This window comes from Mustela nigripes, chromosome 12 (genome assembly GCF_022355385.1).
Source record: "Mustela nigripes isolate SB6536 chromosome 12, MUSNIG.SB6536, whole genome shotgun sequence".
NCBI classification, from domain to species: Eukaryota; Metazoa; Chordata; class Mammalia; order Carnivora; family Mustelidae; genus Mustela; species Mustela nigripes.
This window is the reverse complement of record NC_081568.1, coordinates 83,508,659-83,529,938: the sequence shown is the minus strand read 5'-3', so window position 1 is coordinate 83,529,938 and position 21,280 is coordinate 83,508,659. Positions and strand designations below refer to the sequence as shown.

At 49.3% G+C, this 21,280-nt stretch overlaps 1 protein-coding gene across 2 annotated transcripts in view; it reads left to right on the top strand.

Annotated features, from left to right (window-relative positions):
- Positions 1-20,870, top strand: part of DPYSL3 (dihydropyrimidinase like 3) — a 109,082-nt gene extending 88,212 nt beyond the window's left edge. For both annotated transcript variants that reach the window (XM_059417860.1, XM_059417861.1), the window contains exons 7-14: positions 2,142-2,210; positions 5,409-5,529; positions 9,436-9,592; positions 10,261-10,402; positions 11,920-12,090; positions 13,329-13,508; positions 16,037-16,199; positions 17,566-20,870. In XM_059417860.1, the coding sequence (XP_059273843.1) occupies positions 2,142-2,210; positions 5,409-5,529; positions 9,436-9,592; positions 10,261-10,402; positions 11,920-12,090; positions 13,329-13,508; positions 16,037-16,199; positions 17,566-17,654 (1,092 nt within the window). In that variant the 3' untranslated portion in view covers positions 17,655-20,870. The remainder of the gene's footprint in view (positions 1-2,141; positions 2,211-5,408; positions 5,530-9,435; positions 9,593-10,260; positions 10,403-11,919; positions 12,091-13,328; positions 13,509-16,036; positions 16,200-17,565) is intronic.
- The last annotated feature ends 410 nt before the right edge of the window (positions 20,871-21,280 follow it).

Genomic DNA, 21,280 nt, shown 5'->3' with positions numbered 1-21,280 from the left:
CCCGTGCTCACCGGAGGCATCCCCATGGTGGTAGAGCCGTTACTCTTCTTGTTCTGCATTTTCGGCACAGCTGCAGAGGACCCAGCCCTCCCACATGCCCTAGAAACCAAACTCCCTGTTCCTCCCTCCAAGCCCGCGTGGGGGCTGATGGGCTCCGATGCTAAGCCCCCTTTCCAGCTTCCTTTGGTGGCTCTTAAGCACCGAACTGTCCCTGGTTCCCCCTATCCCCTCTCTTCTCTACCTTGTGAAGGCTCCGTTCTCAGTCAGGGAAGGTTTCTTATGTGTGCTCACTACATTCAGATTGAGCTGAAAGACTTTATCACATCGTCTAAATGAAGGCAGCTGCTGTTTTCAGAGTTGGTGGATGCAAAGTCACCAAGGAGCAAGAAGAAGTCACTCTCTCATGGATATGTGCCATGAACATTATCAAAAGTTAAAAGCCAGCAGGACCATCCAAGAGGGTAGCATCTTTAGCCATTCATCTAATAGGGTTTGTAGAGCACCTACTATGTAGAGGGAAGATGAATAAAGCAGCATTCCTTTCCTCATGGAGCATACCAAAATTGTGCCATGCCCCTAACTGGGATGTAATTATAGCAACGGTCAGTGCCTCATGGTGCCCAGGCCCCCTGCACCCAGGTAAGGGAGCTTTGAAGGGTCTTTGCGTGCCCTTCTTAACCTTTGGCTGTAGGGACACCATGGCTTTTAGAATGGGACCTTCCAGCATGAGAAGTGCATTAAAGTCCCCTGCAGAGCTTTGGGATTCCTGGGATTATCCCGGTTCCAGAGGTTCTGTTGTAGGAGATCGGTCATAAAGGGCAGGCACGCCATGTGACTCTGCTGGGAAACCATGACTTGAGCAAGCTCCCTCCTGTGCACAGTGCCCGCGCTCTTGAACAAGAGAGACGTGACAGTGTCAGATGAGAGAGATAGTTGGACACCTTGACCTTCATGTGACTTCAGGAGGCAATGCAGAGCAGAGACTCTCCAGAATTCAGAAGAAATTGTGTTCAGTCCAAGTTTCGAGAAATGGAACAGTAAGAATGAAAAGTGAAGTTCTTTTGCTGCAAAACTCAGCCTCTGACCTTTTCTCTAATCCTGCTGTAGAGCTGGAGACGGAGATCATTTCACTTCTCACAGTCGCTGAGAGCGTATGCATCTTTCTTCCCACACCTCTAAAATGATACATATTATTAAAAACAAAACAAACAAACAAACAATAACAACAACAACAGAATAGCTTTTTCGCAGGGAGAAGGACTCCTTTCCTTTCTCCACTTCTCATAGTTCCAAGGTGCACAAGGCTTTGTTCAGGTCCCGCTCTCTCCCTCATCTCCCCGTCTGTAGCGCACACGTTCATTGGCACTGACCTTCCTACTTGGAGACTGAAGGCCAGCAAAACTGCACAAACGGCGGCTAAGGATTCCTGCCAGTCCCAATTAGCCCATGCATGTGCTCATTGCCCAGCCACCTGCTCCTTCCAGAAAGCTGGCCACAAGTCAGAGGAATTTAGCCATCAGCTGTGAGGGGGTAGGCCGTTTTGTCACAAAACAGACTAATTAAATAGAATCTTGACCACAAGACTGAGTCAGGTAATGCTGTTCGGAGGCATCATTTTGTCTGGTTAAATTCTGAGTCCGTTTGTTTCAGGCATACATTTAAATGACAAGAAAGCCCAAGGGCTTTATTAAAGTGCAGCTTCCTAGAATTTCACCTCTCCATCCTGATTTGGAGAAGGCCAGACAGCCACATGGCTGCAAAAGTGAGCCGGGCGATCCTGATGTAAAGGGGCGGGGAGGGGGTGTGTGTGGTGCACAACTAGACTGTTGCAAAACACAGCAGGAGACGCTAAGGAATAAGTGAGCTGGTGTGACTTATGATGTATATTGGCAAAAAAGTTCTGGTACTCTAAGATTGCCGTCCTTTTAATGAAAAAAAGCCACTACTCCGAAACGTTTTTTTCTCTTCTTAGTTAAGACTTGACCCTATTTTACAATTCCAGATGGAACCTTAACAAATGTATTCAACATATACGTTTTAGTCTTTTTCCCCCGTGATCACTTTTCTTCAGATTTAAAGATAGCAGCGTGGTTTTCCACACCTCAGTGGAGCTCTTATCTCTTTCTCTTTTCTCATTGTAGGAACAAACCCGGATGTTGGAAATGGGGATCACTGGCCCAGAAGGCCATGTGCTGAGCAGACCAGAGGAGGTGAGTTGTGGGGATCCAGGGACTGGAGTAGGGAACAGGACAGTGGTGGAAGTGCTCTGTCCTTCCAGCATCCTCTGGGAGACTCTTGTGACTCTAGTCCCCAGTAGGCCACCGTACGTATAGCCCGCTGCTTATTTGTCATTTGGAGAGTTTATGTTCGGCCTGCCTTCCCCAGGCACCTGCTTACACGGTGTAGAACAAACCTTGAGGAAAAGTGAGGAGAGTCTGTGAGGACCAGACAGCGATATTGGAACATTTGTTCCAAAGGCCACACGTCTGATGGACCAAGTCAAGGGACTCAGCAAAGTAGAAAGCAATGTGAGGAAAATGCTTACTTGTGACCCCTCATCTCTTTAAAGAGGACAAGGGGTGGAGGGTCCTCCTAAGGAGGGTAAACACCTAAATCCTTTCTTAGTCAGTGTCCGTCTCAAAGACATTTCCCTGTCCTCCCTTATTCCATGTTATGTTCTGAGTCCTGCCAAATACAATACCGGCCATAGGCGCAGTAGGTGAAGACTTTATGTCTATCGATTGGTTGTAAGGTGATGATGACATCCGGGTATGGGGGTTTCCCACATGTAAGATGAATGATGAACAGGGCCTGCTTAGCAGCTGACGAGGGACTAAAAGATAGCCAGTGGCTCATTGCTTGTGTTTGGGATGTCTGCGGCTTTAGCTACAGAGTGTGAACTTGGCTGCCCGTACGGCCAAGAGCACACTGGCTCTGGGAGACCAGCCTCAGAGTGGCACCCAGACTGCATTTGGGGCCGTTGGTGCGAGTGCCCTGAGCCTGGCTCCTGCTCTCCAGTCCCCAGCCCTCCATTCTGCAGAAGGAAGCAAGAGTCAGAACCAGAAAGAGCGTATTCCTGTTGCCTATCTCTTTCAGAGGCTTTTAAAAATTAAAAGGTAATGCAGCCACAGACAAACATCCCTATCATAAACATTCAAGGAATTTTTTCGAGCTGAATACAGGTGTGTCACTTGTGCCCCCCTGGAGAAGCAGAACTGTCAGCACTCCCGAAACTCCTCTGTGTCTGATGACATTGTTGTTCCCAGTTGAAATCATTTATCATTATTTCCCAGCATTCCAGAAAGGTCTGTCCCCTGAATACCAGGCCCTTTTTATGAAACGCGAGCCCACACCTGGCGCTGTGCTGATTACCTTAGCTGTCCTTGCTGCTGCTCAAGGCAGGTGGCATTATTGTTGGGTGAAGAAGCAAGAGCTCAAGAGGTTAAGCCCCTGGCTCTTCCCATGTGAAGGATTGGAAAGCTGTTTCCGCAGTGTGAGTGGGCCAGGGTGATCAGCACTGTTTGTGGAACTGTTCCTAAATGCTGGTCCCTGTAGAGATTTGCTGGCAAGATGGATTTCTGTAGCAGCAGCCAGGGGATTTCTGAGCAAAGTCTATTTTTGTTCCTTGGTTTGTTTTTCCAACCCCTCCCCACCCCACTCCTCCTGTTCCCGTCTCCTTTTTAGTAAAAAGATTCTCAGCTGTAGGTCCAGACAACCCTGGAAGCCCTTTTGGGTGAAGCTGGAGGGTGATGTCACCTTCCAAAGATAGTCATGTTGTCAAGGTGCTGAAGAACCCAAAGTGCTGCTGGCGGGGGCCTGGGGTCCGAGGGGTCAGGACTGAGGCCGTGGGGAGTGTAGGGGGCAGTGCAGGTGTGAGGAAGGAGGAAAGGGAGGAAGAGGAGCGGCCCCTCTTCTGTTCAGAGCACACCCCACTACCATCTACAGTGATGCCGTGCGGGGAGAGCAGAACCCGAGCTGTGCTCCTGAGGTCCGGGTGCTAGAGGAAGGCGGCACATCTCACCTGGGGTCGGGGGCTCCAGGGGCTTGTCCCCTTGAAACCACATGCAGCTTGGGGGATGCCCGCAGGCAGGACCCGCCAAGTTCTAGAGTCTGTCTGCTGAACCACACCCACCAGTGTGGCTGGTTTGCTTTATGAAAACACCGGGTATCTGCAAGCTATTTTTGGTATTTTTTAAAGTGTTGGGCTGCATAGGCGGCTGACCAGAATGTCCTATCCGTCCAAAATGGATCTGTTGCTGACTGAATGGGAGAATGCTGGTATCCCCAGTTTGGGCTGAATCAGATTTCTGTGGGCTTTGGGTAGTGACATAGGCTCTCCCACACTGGTCAGGAGCTAAGATCAACAGTAAAAACAGTAGCCAGCCTGCCAGGCACACTTGCCTTATCCCAGGGGTGGACCAGTTGCCTTAAAGGATGAGCGCTCAGATCCTCACAGCCCTGTGGCTGGGTCCTATTACTTTCCCCATTTCAGACAGGAAACTGAGGCTTTGGGAGGTTATGTACCATGCTTGAGGTCACCCGGCTTCTCCAGCAGGACCAGAACTCAGAGCCAGGCCATTTGAAAGAGCCCGAGCTCTAAAGACCCTGCTTTGTTAATAAGTAAAGGGAAACTCATTATTTCTTACTGAATAAATTCAACCACATTGGTTAGCATGTTGGAACATGCAGATTCTACTTTAGGGTGGGATGGAAGAAATTAAGAAGAAGAGAAGTCTCTGCTGAGAAGCCTGGGAATTATTTTCTTCTTTAAGATTTTGTTTATTTATTTATTTTAGAGACAGAGAGAGAGAGCGTGAGAGCGAGCACATGTGGGGGAAAAGACAGAGGAAGAGGAGAGGGAGAATTTCAAGTAGAATCCATGCTAAGTGTGCAGTGCCTGACATGGGGCTCGATCCCACGACCCTGAGATCATGACCTGAGCCAAAATCAAGAGTGAGATGCTTAACTGACCAAGGCACCCAGGGCCCTGGAAGCCTGGGGATTACCAGTGTAACAAACTCCTGCTGGAGTTGCCCCCACGGACCCCCCGTGGCTGCAGGAAAGACTTTGATGTTACTTACCTTTACTGGTCCTTGTTTCCATACTGGTGTTGGGATGCTGTTTTGCCAGAGAATCTGTCTGGGAAAACTGAGGAGCAAAGGCTTCTATCACATGTAGCCACTGGGAGGAACACCTGGAGAGGAGGGAAGCAGGTGAGAGAAGAGAGGAGGTGAGGGAGAGACTTTGAGAAGCCACGGGAAGTGCCACAACGGGGACGTGGTGTCGGGGGCCACCGAATGCAGATCATCTGTGTTTTCAGCTTTGCCCTGTATCCTCAGCCTGTAGAGGTGGGGAGTGGCAGCTGAGAAGCTCGTGCTTCTCTTGACTCCTGGGACTTCTTTTTGCAGCTGGAAGCCGAGGCTGTGTTCCGTGCCATCACCATTGCGAGCCAAACCAACTGTCCACTCTACGTCACGAAGGTCATGAGCAAGAGCGCTGCAGACCTGATCTCTCAAGCCAGGAAAAAAGGTGATGGGTGCTCCTAAGAGCTCAGTGCCAGCCATGTGGCTCCTTCTCCCTCTGGCTGTCCCGTAGAAATGGTGCCTCTTTTGCTCCTTGCCTGGCTTTCTGGGAAGCCCTTCCTCCATGTTAGCACAGGGGATCCTCTTAGCATCCTGTGTGGATGGCAGGACCCTGGCATTTCTCCCGCTTGGCAGGAAGGGCAGGTGGTTTGTCCCAGATGGCACAGCTTCGGTCAGTGTTTTGAGGTGTCTTTTTCCTCCCTTTGGTCCTTCACTGTCATTTCACATTGTCTGAGCCTTATGATTAGACATACTAGTCAAGATTATAGTGGGTGCAGAAATCAAAGATCCCACTCAAATGGACTTAAATAAACACAAATAAATTATGGGTTAAAGGTGTTTCAGGCATAGCTGGATCAAGGTGCTATGATGTTGGGGCTCTATCACTCCTGATCCTTTCTTGTCCCTGCTTTCCTCTCTTTTGGCTTTCAGGGTGCATGGTGACAAGAATAAAGGCTAAGAGGCTTTATGTTGCCCTCAGGATTTGATGGGAGGTGGGCCTGATGAGGAAGTAGAGTACATCTTTTCCAGTGGTTCCAGCAGAAGCACCCAGGAGGGCTCTCATTGCCTCGGCTTGGGTCATGGCCCCTCCCTGAACCAGTGCGTCTACTCTGGGGATGCTGGAATTGGCAGGCCAGGGTAGTAGAGGGCAGCATGCAGGGGTGGGGTCCCACCACCTGAGCCATACAGGTTAGCACAGGATATTTCAGAAAAGGGGGTGAAGGGGGTCTCTAAAGCATGACTAGTGGCACAGCCTTTATGCCCCAGGGCTTTGTCCCCACTGCCTTCTGACTTGTACTGTTTTCTTCCATGACTGTTAACTTGGGCTGCATTTGCTCCTCTGGGGCCAACCAGAAGTTTACTCTCATTTCAGAGCTTTCTCTTCCGCTTTTTGCTCTTGTCTTCAGTGGCACACTAATGGGCTCTTTTGTGATCAGCATGTGGTTGAGAACCTGGAGGTTCAGGGCCCTGTGTTTAGTTGGGAGAGAGGTTTTCCTGGGCCTGTGTGTGTAGTCGTTACCTCTGTGCCAGTGGCCATTCTGTGGGAGGCTCAGGTGGCTAAAAATAGTCCCACTGACTGACTCTGATGGCTGGGTGTTGGGCTGCCTGCCTTCTGGCAAAGGGGACCCTTTTCTTCTGGGAGGGGATTCTTCCTAATTGTCTAGACGGGCTTTGTAGCTGGCACGTTCCGGGGCATCTCCTGCCTTACCCCGCTCACAGTAAACCTGATGTTTTCTTTCTCTGCTTTTAAATCTCTCAACATGACATGGTGTGCCTGCTCTACTGGGTATGAGTCATTGGACGAGAGCCAGAGAAGTAGCCCAATCTTTCTTACCCATTCTTGGAGAAAGGAAAAAAAGAAAAAAGAAAAGAAAAGAAAACCCTAAAACCAAGAAAGCAAGCAAGCAAAATGCATGGGGAACCCTCCCACCCGCTCCCCAAGACCACCTGCCACACTTGCTCTGGTGCCTTCTGTTCATGGCTCTTTCCTTCCTCAGGACCATTCTCAGGATGACCCAAGGGTCTCAAGGACAGAGTGCTTCCGCTCTACACTGGGTCTTATTTTAAACTCCTGGAGAAGGATGCTTCGCCCTTTGCCTCCTGGCTCATGATTGTGGGCAAACAGAGCTAGTGGTTTCTCCAGGATGCAGGGAGTTTGGAAGGCCTTGTTTCAGGGCTGCGATCTTGACTCCTGACATGGGAGCCAGGAGACATCTCGGGACCTGTCATTCTCAGAAGAGTACTCAGAGCCAAGAGGGAGGGTGGCGGGCCTCCCTCTCCCATCCTGACCTAAAGCCCCGTGCTCACTCACCGAGTGTTCTTTGGCTACTCTGCACGGCGGCTCAGAATTAATATTGGGGAGCCGCTGTTTAACGAGGACCCACTCTTTGCCCCGCACTGAGATAAATACTTCAGATTTATTGTTATGTAGAATTGTCAAGGACCCTTGAGAAATAGACATTTTTCAGATGAGGAAATTAAAGCACAATATGTCAGGGTCTCCCAGCCGGGGGAGCTGCTGTTCAAACCTAGCTATAGTTACAATTTTTGCTTATTTTTTTTTGCTTATTCTACTCTTCCATCTAAAGATAGTCCAAAGGGAAGGTTCTTCCACTTTTTTTTTTAATTTAAGATTTTATTTATTTATTTGTGTGTGTGTGTGAGAGAGAGCATGAGCAGGGAGGAAAGGGAGAAGCAGACTGCCCACTGAACAGAGAGCCAGACCCTGGGATCCTGACCTGAACTGAAGGCAAATGCTTAACTGGCTGAGCCACCCAGACATCCCAGAGTTCTTCCACTTTCAAGATTGTATTTCTCTTAATAGTACCCGAGGCTTGCCATGACCTCCATTTCTTTCTTTGTGGTCCTGTATGATTTAGTTGGGTAAATTGTTTTAGAGAGCTCTTGAAATTCTCATTAGTCTTGTACGGATCCTTTTCCCTGTCCTCCCAAAGAGTAAGACTGTCATATAGGAATCATTGCCATTGATTTCTTCTTTTGCCCATGTCAGACATCACAAACCAGTCTTGACCCTTGCAGTGAAACCAAAAGCATATTTAGAATTTTTCTGACAAAGGATTCCAGGCAACCAAAACCCAACACATTGGAGTTGAAGGAAGGCAAGACCTATTTACCATTTTGGCCATAGAGCCTTCCTACACTTTGACATTGGGGGAAACATGAACGTGGAAGATGTTAAGACTGAAGTTAGAGAAGTCCAGGGCTTTATGGGTCATCTTTCGCCCAAGATTCTGGTGTAGAGGAACTTGGTACCAACCAACCTTCTGGGAAACAGCATTTACCTTCTCTTTCTCTGTCCTTTTTTCTTTAAGAAGCTCAGCTTAGAGGGGTGCCTGGGTGGCTCAGTGGGTCAAAGCCTCTGCCTTTGGCTCAAGTCATGGTCCCAGGGTCCTGGGATTGAGCCCCGTATTGGGCTCTCTGCTCTGCAGGGAGCCCGCTTCCTCCTCTCTCTTTCTCTGCCTGACTCTCTCCCTGCTTGTGATCTCTGTCTGCCAAGTAGATAAATAAAATCTTAAAAAAAAAAAAAAAAAAGCTCAGCTTAGATCAGTTTATTTCCTAGTATCCCTCCTCCTCGCTGCTTGGTTTGGGCGTATAAACTCCAAATAGCAGACACAGGTCCAAGAAGAGTGCCTCATCTTTGATGTGTCCCAGGTTACTAGTACCTTCGAGCAGATCACTCCTTTCTTTAGGTTATGGAAAAACAAGCATGGTGGGAAGACCATGAGTGCCTCTTTTCCAAGGGAGCAGACTTACTTCATTGACCCAAAGCCTGTCGTTGCAACAAGAAGGGTCTAGCAGTTCCCAGGGATGCAGGCATGCTGGGGGCTTGGGACTCTACTGTGGGAAGGAGTAGCAAGAAAATCATAGTCACCGAGCATCTCTTATGTGCCAGACACTTTGTATGTGCCTGGCCCTTCATTTTCAGGATCCTGAGAAGTAGACATGGTCTTATTTCATTTGTTCCAGGAGAGACCTAGTCCACATTTTAATATTTACGAAATGTCAGTGAATCTTAGAATCAGTATACATTTTTTGTTTTGCCTCAAATCTTAATTTGCCTCAAACTGGGCTTAAAGCTGCATCCTATAACCAATGGCTTCTTGTGAACTAGGGGATCTGACATTGTTCATGTTTAGCGGATAGATCAGTAGAGGCTTAGAAAAGGTGGGCCCATGGACTTGACCCCAGGCCTGGCTGACTTCAAAGCCACAAGCCTTAAGGAGGAGGGCTAGGGGCTGTGATAACCTGAGTCAGGCCTGAAGCAGCACAGATGCTTGTTTCCTATAACCATCGCCTACAAAAACCCATCGCCTGTTTCCTACCCTTGCAGGAAACGTGGTCTTTGGTGAGCCCATCACTGCCAGCCTTGGCACAGATGGGACACATTACTGGAGCAAGAACTGGGCTAAGGCAGCTGCCTTTGTGACATCCCCGCCTCTGAGCCCTGATCCGACCACTCCTGACTACATCAACTCCTTGCTGGCCAGGTGGGTGTGGGGATGAAAAGTGGCATGATCTGTGGAAACCTCGTGGGGCCCGGGGAGGGGATTGGGGATGGGAGCAGCCCATCCACAGCTAGACTAGAGTCTGTGCTGAGGAGAACCTCATGGAGAACAACAGGTTCTTCCCCATCATAGTTTACACATTACTAACAACAACCATGTTAATAATGGCCATTGTAGTTAACACATGTCACATGCCCAGCACTGTGGTGAGATGACACACAGAATCTCATTGATCCTCATGACAACTATATGAATGAGGGACTGTCATCTCCATTTTACAGGTTAACCAACAGAGGGTGAGATCATGTAGGGCCTAATTTTGAACAGCACCTAACTGAAATTAAAGGGAGACTCATTGGTAGCTGCCCAACCCTGGCCAGGACATATAGGGTTAGTCCCATTCCTCATTCGGGTCCCTTTTATATTGTTACCCAGAGGTGATCTCACCCCACCCCCTCATTTTCCCGATGGGCTAACTGTAAGTCCCAGGGAGGAAAAGAACTCACGCTCGTGCAGCTGGTAAGAAGTACACAAAAGATCGTAAACTCAAGTCTTGGCATCCCGAATGCTGACCTTAGATGCTCGCTGCTTGTCCCTGGTGGCCTCTGTGCCACCTCTCCAGTTTACATGGAGCTCTTTTCCTTTGCCAGTGGAGACCTGCAGCTCTCCGGGAGTGCCCACTGTACCTTCAGCACTGCCCAGAAGGCGATTGGGAAGGACAACTTCACAGCCATCCCTGAGGGCACCAATGGTGTGGAAGAGCGGATGTCTGTCATCTGGGACAAGGCTGTGGTAAGGATCAAGGTCATGGATGGGGGCCAGGGCCAGATCAGACCCTCTTGCCACTGTGTCTTTGTAGGTAAGCCCTCACACCTGCTGAGATGTTTCTGGAACCGCATGTCTCAAGCTGTTTAGGAATGTCACTTCTAGGGGGATAAACCTTGAGACTCTGAGGAGAGACCTCCTTCTCTAGACTGTTAAGAACTAGGAACCACACATTCAGACCCTTCAAGTGATGGCGTGAATGATCTGTACTTAAGAGTGAATTAAAATTCTTTTCTGGAGAGCGTTGTCACTTCTTCTGAAAGGGCTGGATAGAACCCCTTGAAATGGTAAGCAAGGGCTGTGTGCTTAAGAGACTGAAGTCAGCTTGCTCATCGAGGATGCCCTTCCCTGAGTGTTTGGTCGTCCAGGTGTACAAGTGATTGTTGACCAGTGTCTTCTAAAGGTAGGCCTGGTTTTATTTTAATAACATGACAGAAGCTGACAAAAGAAATAGCCGTGCAAATGAAGGCTGTCCAGAGGTTTTAGTAAAAATAATAGTTAACTCATTAGTAAGTTGATCACTTCCTTCTCTCTCTCTCTCTCTCTCTCTCTTTTTTTTTTTTTTACCATTTTTTAAAAAGATCTTATTTTTAACTAATCTCTACACCCAACGTGGGGCTCCAACTCACAACCTCGAGAGCAGGAGTTACACACTCCACCGACAGAGCCAGCCAGGCACTCCCCTTCTCTTTTATTTTAAAAACTCTATGGACACTTATTTCTGAGCCACATATATTGCATATGAACTAATGTTTCACTCATCTACACAGTGTAAGCCACCAAATTATTTCCCTTCTCATCTTGGCTCCTAGGAAGCTCAAAGATAGATTTGAAATTAAATTCTTTTCTTCTTATCCAGGCTTTTTGTTTTGTAAAGAGGGAAAGTATAAATATTTTTGTCTCCTCTCTCACATACTTAAGTTTTGTTTTTTCTTAAACACTGTATGTGTGTGTGTGTATGTATGTATGAATATATAATAGGTACACTCTAACTGTTGAAAATAAGATATATACATTTTCTAATTACCCACATGAATCATTCTCATTAAAAGAGCACTTGGAAAGGAGAGAAAAGCACACACACGAAAGAAAACAAAAATCCATCATAATTTGACAACCCAGGATTAAATAACCATTATTATCATTTATGGGAGGCTCTTCCGTATTTTATCCTGTGACCACACAAATACAAACAAATGTCTAAAAAATGGGCTTGTAACCACATTTAATTTTACTGGGAACTCCGTACTTCTTTTTGGAATTAGAAGGGCAAAGAAGTAAGTGTGTGCACATATCCAGAAAAAAACATGCACGCCAGGAGCTCTAACTGCCTTTGGAAGTCACAGGTGAGCTGCAGCCACTGGGCAGCTTGTGGGTGGGGTCTGTGCTCATCTCCTTAGGCTGGTGTGCGAGTTTCTGGCCCCTGTGGTCACCGTGCTCCGAATGTAGGAGCCTGGTGCTGATTTTTTTTTGTATTCCCCTAGGCCACTGGAAAAATGGATGAAAACCAGTTCGTGGCCGTGACAAGCACCAATGCTGCCAAGATCTTCAACCTGTATCCCCGCAAGGGGAGAATATCTGTGGGTTCTGACAGCGACCTGGTGATCTGGGATCCAGACGCAGTGAAGATCGTCTCTGCCAAGAGCCACCAATCGGTAAGGCTGGCATGGCAGGAGAAGAGTAGCATGGAGAGGGCGCGTGTGGGACCTGGTCAGGAGAGATGTGTGCCTGCCCCTCGTTTCAGGCCAGCAAGCCAGGATGGGTCACAAACCATACCCAATTCTCAGTGACATTATATATCAGCAGGTCACGGATGGGTCCGCAGGGGGCTGCTCCCTGTGCATGGAGGTGCCATGTCTACACCAGTCTACACCAGTCCCTCCCACCATGATCGCTGAGGTGGGGGCCAGATCCTGGTCCCTGGAGTCCTGGCTCAGACAGCTTTCCTAAGAGAAGTGGTATAGGGCACTTCCTCTTACAGTACACTGTTCCAAGCCACCTCTGTGCTTGACTTTACCCAGGAGGCCAGGGAAGGTAGGGATCCCCCCCCCCTGCACCGAGAAGGAGGGAGGACGTGAAAAAAATTGGTCAGCAGCCCAGACAACTTCCTCATGAGGAGTTTCGTGTGGAGGATAATTAAACCCCAGTCCCTAAGGGAAAGGGCTGCATCCGTGTTGGTAAAAATAGTTCATATTTTTAAAGCATTTATGTTTCAGGCAGTGAGCTTTTCATTCACTGAATCTCCGTATTCGTCCCCAAGAGGTAGGCACTGTTACCACCTGCATTGTATTGAGGAGGAAATAGGGGTGCAGAGTCAGTCATTCACACAGTGAGTAAATGGTGAAGTTAGGATTCAGACCCACATAGCTCTGGAATATAGACTCCAAACCGATGTCCTTGATGCTTTGCAATAATGCCTTGCACTTGGTGAATACATGGAGGCAGGAGAGGGAAATCCCATTTTTGGTGGGTATGGCTTCTGTTTAAACATTATGTCACATTACATCATTTCCTTTTGGGCTAGTGGAAACCTAAGGGTCATGGACCTCAGCCATTTACCCAGCCTGTCCGGGAGTGTCAAATGCAGTATCCCTGATAATTCCCGAGCTTCTCTTTGAACACCGCCAGTGACAAAATGTACATCCACACCAGGGCCTTTCTAAAGATTGATGTTTCTCTTTGCTGGGAAGTCCCGTCTCTACTTAGCAGCCATCTCTCTCCTGGGGCTTCTCCCCACCAGAGCTTACATGGAGCATTGGAAACCTTTTCTGGCCTCCCTGGGGCATCCATTATACTGAGGCTGAAGGCTGGGTCTCCAGCCCAGGAAAACTGTGTTCCTCCCCTCACCATTCTGTGACCGCACTAATGGCTTTGCCCCTCGCCCCATCTCTAGGCTGCAGAGTATAACATCTTTGAAGGGCTGGAGCTGCGCGGGGCCCCTCTGGTGGTCATTTGCCAGGGCAAGATCATGCTGGAAGATGGCAACCTGCACGTGACCCAGGGGGCTGGCCGCTTCATCCCCTGCAGCCCATTCTCTGACTATGTCTACAAGCGCATTAAAGCCCGGAGGAAGGTGAGAAGCTGTCTGAGCCTGGGGTGGGAGTGCAGGGGAAGGGGCCTGTGCCCCATTCCAGCATGAAACCTGGAGGGGTCTGCATGTCCTGCACCCACCTAGAGAAATTCACAGCGTTGATCTCTTCCCAAGATACACACAGATTTCATGGTCTAGAAAAAGGGGGTCTCCAAAACTTTTTGGCCCAAGAAACCTTTTTCAAAATTTAATAATTCAAAATAATGTTCATATATTAAAAAAAAAAAATAACTCTTGAAGGCTTACAGGGAGAATTAGCAGCCTACACCTACCCCCTACCCCCCAGTCTCATTTCTTCCATCCAGTGTTGCTCCACAGGGCAAATGTTTATGATCCTTTTAGTTAGTTCTGTGGTTCACATAAAATCTTGTTTATGTCCCTAATTTTGTTGATAGGCAGATAGATAGATAGGCAGATGCTTATCTGTGTGTTTATGTATCTATCTCCATGTTACAGAGGGCTCTACTTGATAATAGGGGTGAGGTCCAGAAGTCTGTTTTTTCAGAGCCCCCTGCTACCGCCACACCAACTACAAGGTCTCTTCCAGTAAGACTAGGGATCTACAGGGGCGCCTGGGTGGCTCAGTGGGTTAAGCCCCTGCCTTCAGCTCGGGTCGTGATCTCAGGGTCTTGGGATCAAGCCCCGCGTCGGGTTCTCTGCTCAGCAGGGAGCCTGCTTCCTCCTCTCTCTCTCTGCCTGCCTCTCTGCCTACTTGTGATCTCTGTCTGTCAAATAAATAAATAAAATCTTTAGAAAAAAAAAAAAAGACTAGGGATCTACAGAGTAGGGTTAGAACAATCCCGGGATGGGGGTGGAGTTTGATCCCTGGTCCCAACCTTATCTGTTGGAAGGCATAGGCTCCTTGATCCACATGGGATGGGCCAGCACCCTGCAGCTGGGAGAATGAGTCTTTAGTCATAGTGATGGCGAGCTGGGAGGCTGGGGACACTCACAGAAACTCCATACCCACACACCCAAGCCACTCCCAGACCCCCAGTGATCCCAGTGACTGGCCATCCCGCCTTTGAGTGTGGTCACAGGGAGGAGGCGGTTGCCAGCTCCACGTATGGTAACCCGTGTCTTCCCGCTGGCTGCCAGACTCCCTCCCTGAAGTCACCAGGCCAGCTCTGTTCTGCTCCCCCAGCCCTCACTGAAGGAGGTGCACCGTCTCGTAGGGCGTGTGTCTGTTTCCAAGGGCATTTGTCCTTTAGTCTGAATATCCCTGTAGCCTGCGCTTGCTTATTTTATGACAGTGTTTTATTTATTTTTATTTTATTTATTTTAAAGATTTTATTTGAGGGAGAGCGCGCCTGTGCAGAGGAAAAGGGAGAAGCAGACCTCCCGCTGAGCAGGGAGCCTGACTCGGTGCTCCCATCCCAGGACCTTGAGCTCATGATCTGAGTCCAAGGCACATGCTTAACTGACTGAGCCTCCCAGGTGCCCCTTAGGATGTTTTGTATCCCTGTACCGGTCCTACCCTCTTTATGAGTGCTCCTTTAAAGTTCGGTGGTACAGAGTTTCATTCCACACTCCGCTTGTAGCCTTCTAGAGAAGAGAATGGAACCGAAGCCTCCCATATACGCCAGGCCTTTATTTCCATTCCCTGCACCCAGGGAAATGATGATCTAGAGTTACTGGCCAAGCTGTTTGGGGAACGCGGCCAGAGACAGGGTCCCACCTGAGTCATGAGCATCTGCAAACGTGATGAGGGTCGCCCGTGTGCCTGCACCCCAGTTGCTCCCGGAGGGGAGGGCAGGCTCTGTGGCAGACGTGCCCGGAGTCTTACCGTGAGCTGCCCTGTCCTGCCGGCCTCCTCCGGCTGCCAGGGGTCTGACCCAGGCCGAGGACTGCCCACCAGCGCGTGTCTGACAGACCGTGGGCCGCTCTGGGGCAGGCACGGTGTTTCGGGTGACCCTCCCCACACCAGGCCTAGCCCCGAGCATACCCAGTGGGCGTGGATGCTGGCTGGTCCCCCGGTCCCAGGACAGGTTCACAGCCACAGCGAGAGGCCAGCGGTCAGACTGCAGAACCTTGCAGTTTGTCAGCTCTGCCCTGAGGTGAGGCGCGTGTGGGTGGAGCTCCCGCCAAATCTCACACGACCAGCTCTCAGGCCCTTGGCCCAATCCGCTGCCCTTCCGGCTCCCTCCGCTTCCGGGTCTGTGGGTCGTCCTTCCACCTGTAGCGGCGTCTGTGGAGAAACGCTGCCTTCCACCCGCGTCGTCTGCCTACTCGTCGCGTCCCCCCTTCCCTCCGCCCCGCCCCACCACGGTCTCCTTTATTCCTTCAGAGAGAAGCTCAGCTACTGAGAGAACTTCCGCGACCTCTTCCGCTGTCACTATCCCCCGCACCCCCTTTATTGTCTGTGTCTTCTCCTTTCCTTAAAAATGACCCTATTGTTTTTATTATTTTCTGGCTCCCACCACACCCTGAATCCCCTGACTTCCCTCTGCTACCGAGCACAGACGGTAACTGTTGACAGAATCAAGGCTGATGGGCTTTCTCTGCTGCAGATGGCAGACCTGCACGCCGTCCCCAGGGGCCTGTACGACGGCCCGGTGTTTGACCTGACCACCACACCCAAAGGGGGCACCCCCGCGGGCTCCACCCGGGGCTCCCCCACGCGGCCCAACCCACCGGTGAGGAACCTCCATCAGTCGGGATTCAGCCTGTCCGGTGAGTGGGGCCAAGGGAGGAGAAGCGGGTGCTCCAAGCTGGCGGGTGTTGTGGGAGGGAGCCTGAGCCCGGACCACGGTCTGGGAGACAGTGGCTGGGGCCAGCAGGAGGCTTTGCCCAGTCAAAAAGGCGTCCCGGTGAGAAGGCAGGGTAAGGCTGGTTGAGGTTAAAGATCAGGTTAGAAGGATGACCAGTCCTGCTTAAGAGATCACAGCCTGCTGGGGTGGGGGCGAGATGCTTCCCATGAGGAATTAATGGTGACTTGCCACGTGAGACCGTGGGAGCTGTGCGTGGTGTTGTCCCGCCCCTGTGTGCCCAGAATAAAAAGAGAGCTTGGATTGCGGGGGGCTTCTTCGAACCGGCGTTTTTACTCTCCCCACCCTCTCCTCCTGAGGGTGACGGTGCTAACCGGCGCTGCCTTCGAGTAAATATTTAGCCCCGGCTGGCCGGACCTTTCCTCTCCTCTCCGCTTTAAGAACTGTTATTAATAGAAAATAATTACCCAGTTGCTCCATAACCATTCGTTTTCAAAGGGGGAGCAGTGAATGTCGATATGTGTCTCCACGATGAATAATTTCAGTGTGAGGGAAGCAAGACCACCCGAAGGTACAGGGAGAGGTAAAGAGGAGCGGATCTGGGGAAGGAAGAGAAGAGGAGCAAGGGATGGCGGAAGCCAGAGAGAGTCGAGGGGACGGACAGGGACGGGGAGGAAGGCAGAAGGAAAAGGCTGCAAGTTTTGAGGCAGCGTTGCCATGGCTCACGTTATGATTGTCGCAAGTGACTTTTGTCAGGTTTTTTTTTTTTTTTTTTTGGGCATTTGAATTGCTCCCTAACGTGTTGGCTGCTCCTCTGTGAATGGACGTGACGCATGTAAATTCTTTCGTGCTGAGGCTGTAGGGGCCCGAGCAGCACTGCACCAGGTTGTGAGACCGGGGACAGGTTCCCCAAGCTCTCACAGCCTCAGTTGCTGCCTCTTTCAATGGGAACAATCCTAGTAGCTCCCTCATAGCAAAGTGGTGAGGATCAAGTGAGGTGTCCGAGGGGCACTTGAAACATTGCTTGTCGCGGGGAATGTGAGCAGCTGTTGCTTAGATCATTGGCCTTGTTTTTTTATTATTGTTCTTAATGATGCTGAGGGTCTGAAGGTATCTAGGTGAGAGCCTGGCTCTTCTTGATGCAAATGGATGTTCCCCAGGAGGGTGGATACAAAACGCCTGGAATGCTTGACAGACTAGAATGGAAGTTTCTTGGGAGATGAGGCCAGGAAGGCGCTTGCCATCTGATGCTCTGAAAATGAGTCCGGTTTCTTTCTTGTCCTCATCCCGTTCTCCCTTTTCTCTTTCTGGGAATGCATTGCCGACTGCAGGCACCCAAGTGGATGAGGGGGTCCGCTCGGCCAGCAAGCGCATCGTGGCACCCCCCGGAGGCCGTTCTAACATCACGTCCCTGAGTTAAGCGACCCCTCCCCAAAGAGAGGGGCAGAAGCAAGAAGAGATTTTTTTGAAGCCAAAATGGTACACCAATATTTAAGAAGGAAAGCGAATCCAAACGGTTGCGATCTAAAGAATCAATAAGCCTCAAGCCTTATGTTTCTCCAATGCTACACTCGCTTGCCTAGCTTTACAAATATTGCTTTGTTTTCTGTTCATGCATAGCTTTGATTGGTTTGACCCTGCCTCCCCGCATTTACATGCATGCAATCAGACAGGCTACTAAGGTAAAAGTCTGCTATATAGTGTTGAGAGCGTGTGTAGTGCTGCATTTTACGACAAGGGGACAGACAAAGCTGGGATGTCAGGAAAATCAACAAAGGGACATGGTCATTTGGGGTGAGGAGGTGATGGGAGCCCAGAGTGAGGCGGAAGCCTCAGAGGAGCTGGGGTGGGATGGATGGGGGAGGCAGGTGGGTGGGTGAGCATAAGGGGGCTTGTGTATTGTGTCAGTGAAGCACGTTTATTTCCATGGAAGATGGCTACTTGGGGCAGCCATTCTTCCTCACAGTCCCCGGGGTCTGTGGAGAAGGCAGGCAGTCTTCAGGTTCCAGACTTTGTCACATCCCTCCTAGATTTTATTCCTTTGAACATTTTCTTAAAACACCAAAACCCAACCATTACTTTCACCTGCTTGATCATGCCAGAGTTTGGTGGGGCCTCTTTCTCAGTGTTGCTTTCAAATTCTCTTTCCTGGGCTGGGAAGGAAGCGAGGAGAGCGGAAACCACCCTTCTCTTTCCTGCCTGCCTCTTTGGTGCTCTTTCAAAGGCAGCGGCTGGGAGTACACACAGGCCCTCGGTGGGGAGGACAGCCACGGCCACACCCCTTCCTCTAACCAAGTGTTGGAGATCACCTCAAATTCTTGCATTCTTGCGGCTTTGCGAACCAATCCGGGAAGAGCAGCATGTGTCTGGCGTCCCAAGTTAGGACAAGCTGAGGCAGGGCCCCAGGAAGGGCTTCTCTTGCTGCTGATCAGTGATCTATTTATTCCGTCTCAAGATTCAGGCACATTGGTGATTGAATAGGATTTTTTTGTTTGAAAACTTAAGTGCTTCGGTGTTCTCGAAGTTTTGCTCCCAACAGATGATCTCAGTTGAGACGGGAGCCAAGCAAGCATTTGGGAAAGCTAGTCTGTAGAGCTGGGGGGGAACATTCTGGGGCCGTGGGTCTGCTTTTCAGCCCTGAACCATCTGTCTCCCTTTCCTTTAGCACATTCTCTGGGGGAGCTTTTTTTTTTTCCCTATAAAGCCTCCCAAGGTGAGTGGCAGTGACTTGCGGTCTTGTGTGATGTGGCCCAGAATGGAAGTGGAGCTCAATGTCTGTTTTCTCATCCTGCCACTTCTGAAAATTCAATGTTGGGGAAAGTTCTCTGAGCCAGATGAGGATTTGTAGAACTAAGGCCCAGAGCTGAAAAAGTACATTCACCCTGGGATCAGATATCTGTGCTTGGGGGATCTGGCTGGTAGGACCCCTGACTGTGTGTACTAGGTACTTGGAAGAAAAAGAGCAGGCCTCAGACACCTTTCAGGTGCTCAGTAGAAGCCATTCTCTCTGACAGCAGTTTTCATAAGCTGAAGACTAGAGAAAAGGGAACGTGCGTGGCTAAAAAGGAATTTGGAAATAGCCAAGGAAGAGGATTTCTCCTAGCCATCTAATTACTATGAAAACAACCATTTCTTGTAATAAGGAATCTTGCTATTTTTAAGGCTTTTTCATGGTGCCTTTATTTTAAAGCAAACTTAAGGGGAGCATGTAGCTCTTGATTGATAACTCCGAAGATATGGGGGCCTGTCGTAGAACTCAGAGTGACAGTTTTGCAGGCAGAGGGAGATTGTCAGATCTGAAGCATGTACGTTACATACCTCAGTGGCTGGGCCATTCTGCAGGGATGTGTTGCAGTACCAGCCACAACCACCAGGTGGAGGAAAAGACAAAAAACTAGTGGGCGCGTCCTCTTGGGGACTGTCTACTCCTGCTTCCTAGCCAGAGTCCAGCTCCTCCCTCCATGACCTCTCTGTGCCATTACAGTAAGTCTTTCATGGCCACATTGGTCATCTGCACCACACTGGGACTGCTGAATGAAGCCTTCAACCAGAACTTCATATCCGATACAAGCTTTTCATGCTGTAGAAACCACCGCTAATGCCTTCCTGATGGGCAACATGATCTGGGAAAGCCTCCCTTTCTTCACTTACTACAAGTAACTTCCCAAGCATAGAGATTCCTAAGAATTGCAAGAAAACTCCCTCTCTTTTCTTGACTTTGATTTCTTGTACCTTGTTACTTAAGTTAAAATTTATATTCAAATGTGTCCTGTTCCATAAGATGCATCAAAGAGCCCTCCCTATAGAAGGGTTTAGGAAAAAAACATGATGCAAGTCACAGCTTTCGCAAAATTTGTGACATCTCATCCATGTGTGGGAGGGCTTGCTGGACCTTCTCCTGCCCAAGCTTTCTTTTGCCATCTCGTCTGTTGGCCTGGCCCCTCTCTAAGGATGCCCTTGGCTTACTGCCCCCCCAACCCTCTCATGTTATTCCTTACCCAGATGGCAGTCCACTGGGGTTCTCTCTGGGATGGCCATAACCTTGGGCAGTTGAGAAGGTATTTGTGGAATTGTTAGATTAGCCAACCCCGTAGAGGTGTTTCTTCTATTTCTGTTTTCTAAAAATGGCAGTGTTGTAGTCATCCTGAAAATAGATTTTCTTCAAAGACCAGTCACCCTTTGGCCTTTTTCCTCATGCCTACACCCAGAGTCACACTCTGCGGCAAAGGCCTTAATCCCAAGCCTGGACTTACACTCACCATGGGAGGCCCTTCCCAACAGGGCAGATGAACCCCTAGCTTTGGTTCTAGCCACAAGATTCCCAGGCTTTCCCCCCTTGGAAAACTCCAGCTTGAGTCCCAGATATACCCCTGAGCTGTCCTGGGCAGCCAGCATTCATTGTACAAGTTCCCTCTTTGGAAAACGGTGTGTGGGTGTTCAGTTCTGTGTCCGGTGAATATGAACAGACCGTAAATCTCCCTGTGATCTGTGGTAGCTGTGAGGCAGCTCTGGAACGTGAAGAGCTGTTTGGTTTGAACCGTGAAAAAAACTGTGTTTTGAGTTTAGCTGAGATTAAAGAAAAGTTCATCAAGTGACTGTTAATGTACACCTGGTTATTAAAATAACTATGAAATTACGGATGTGGTCATTCTTCTGTACGCGACGTGCCGTTTCACCTACAGTATCAAAACTGGACAATAAAACTGACATGGTTGATGAGAGGGGCAGATTCGATGACAACAAGAGGTTTCCTAAGGAAATTTGGGGGGTTTCTATCTTACCAGTTGAGGTTGAGTTTTGTTTTGGACACCAAGTTTGGTGACTGTTATTGAAACTTAGAGTAACTGAAGTTTTTCTGGGGATTGTCTCATGTAAAATGAATCACCATTTGAGATAAAGTCTGTCTGAGTCCGGTACAGATCCTGAAAGGGTTTCTTGGATCTCTTTGTTTTTTTGTCATCCCCTTAAAGATTTTCTGCTTCTCCCTAAAAGTCTGGACTTTGAGAAAATTCAAACTAAGCATTTTCCAAGGTGTATATATGTTTT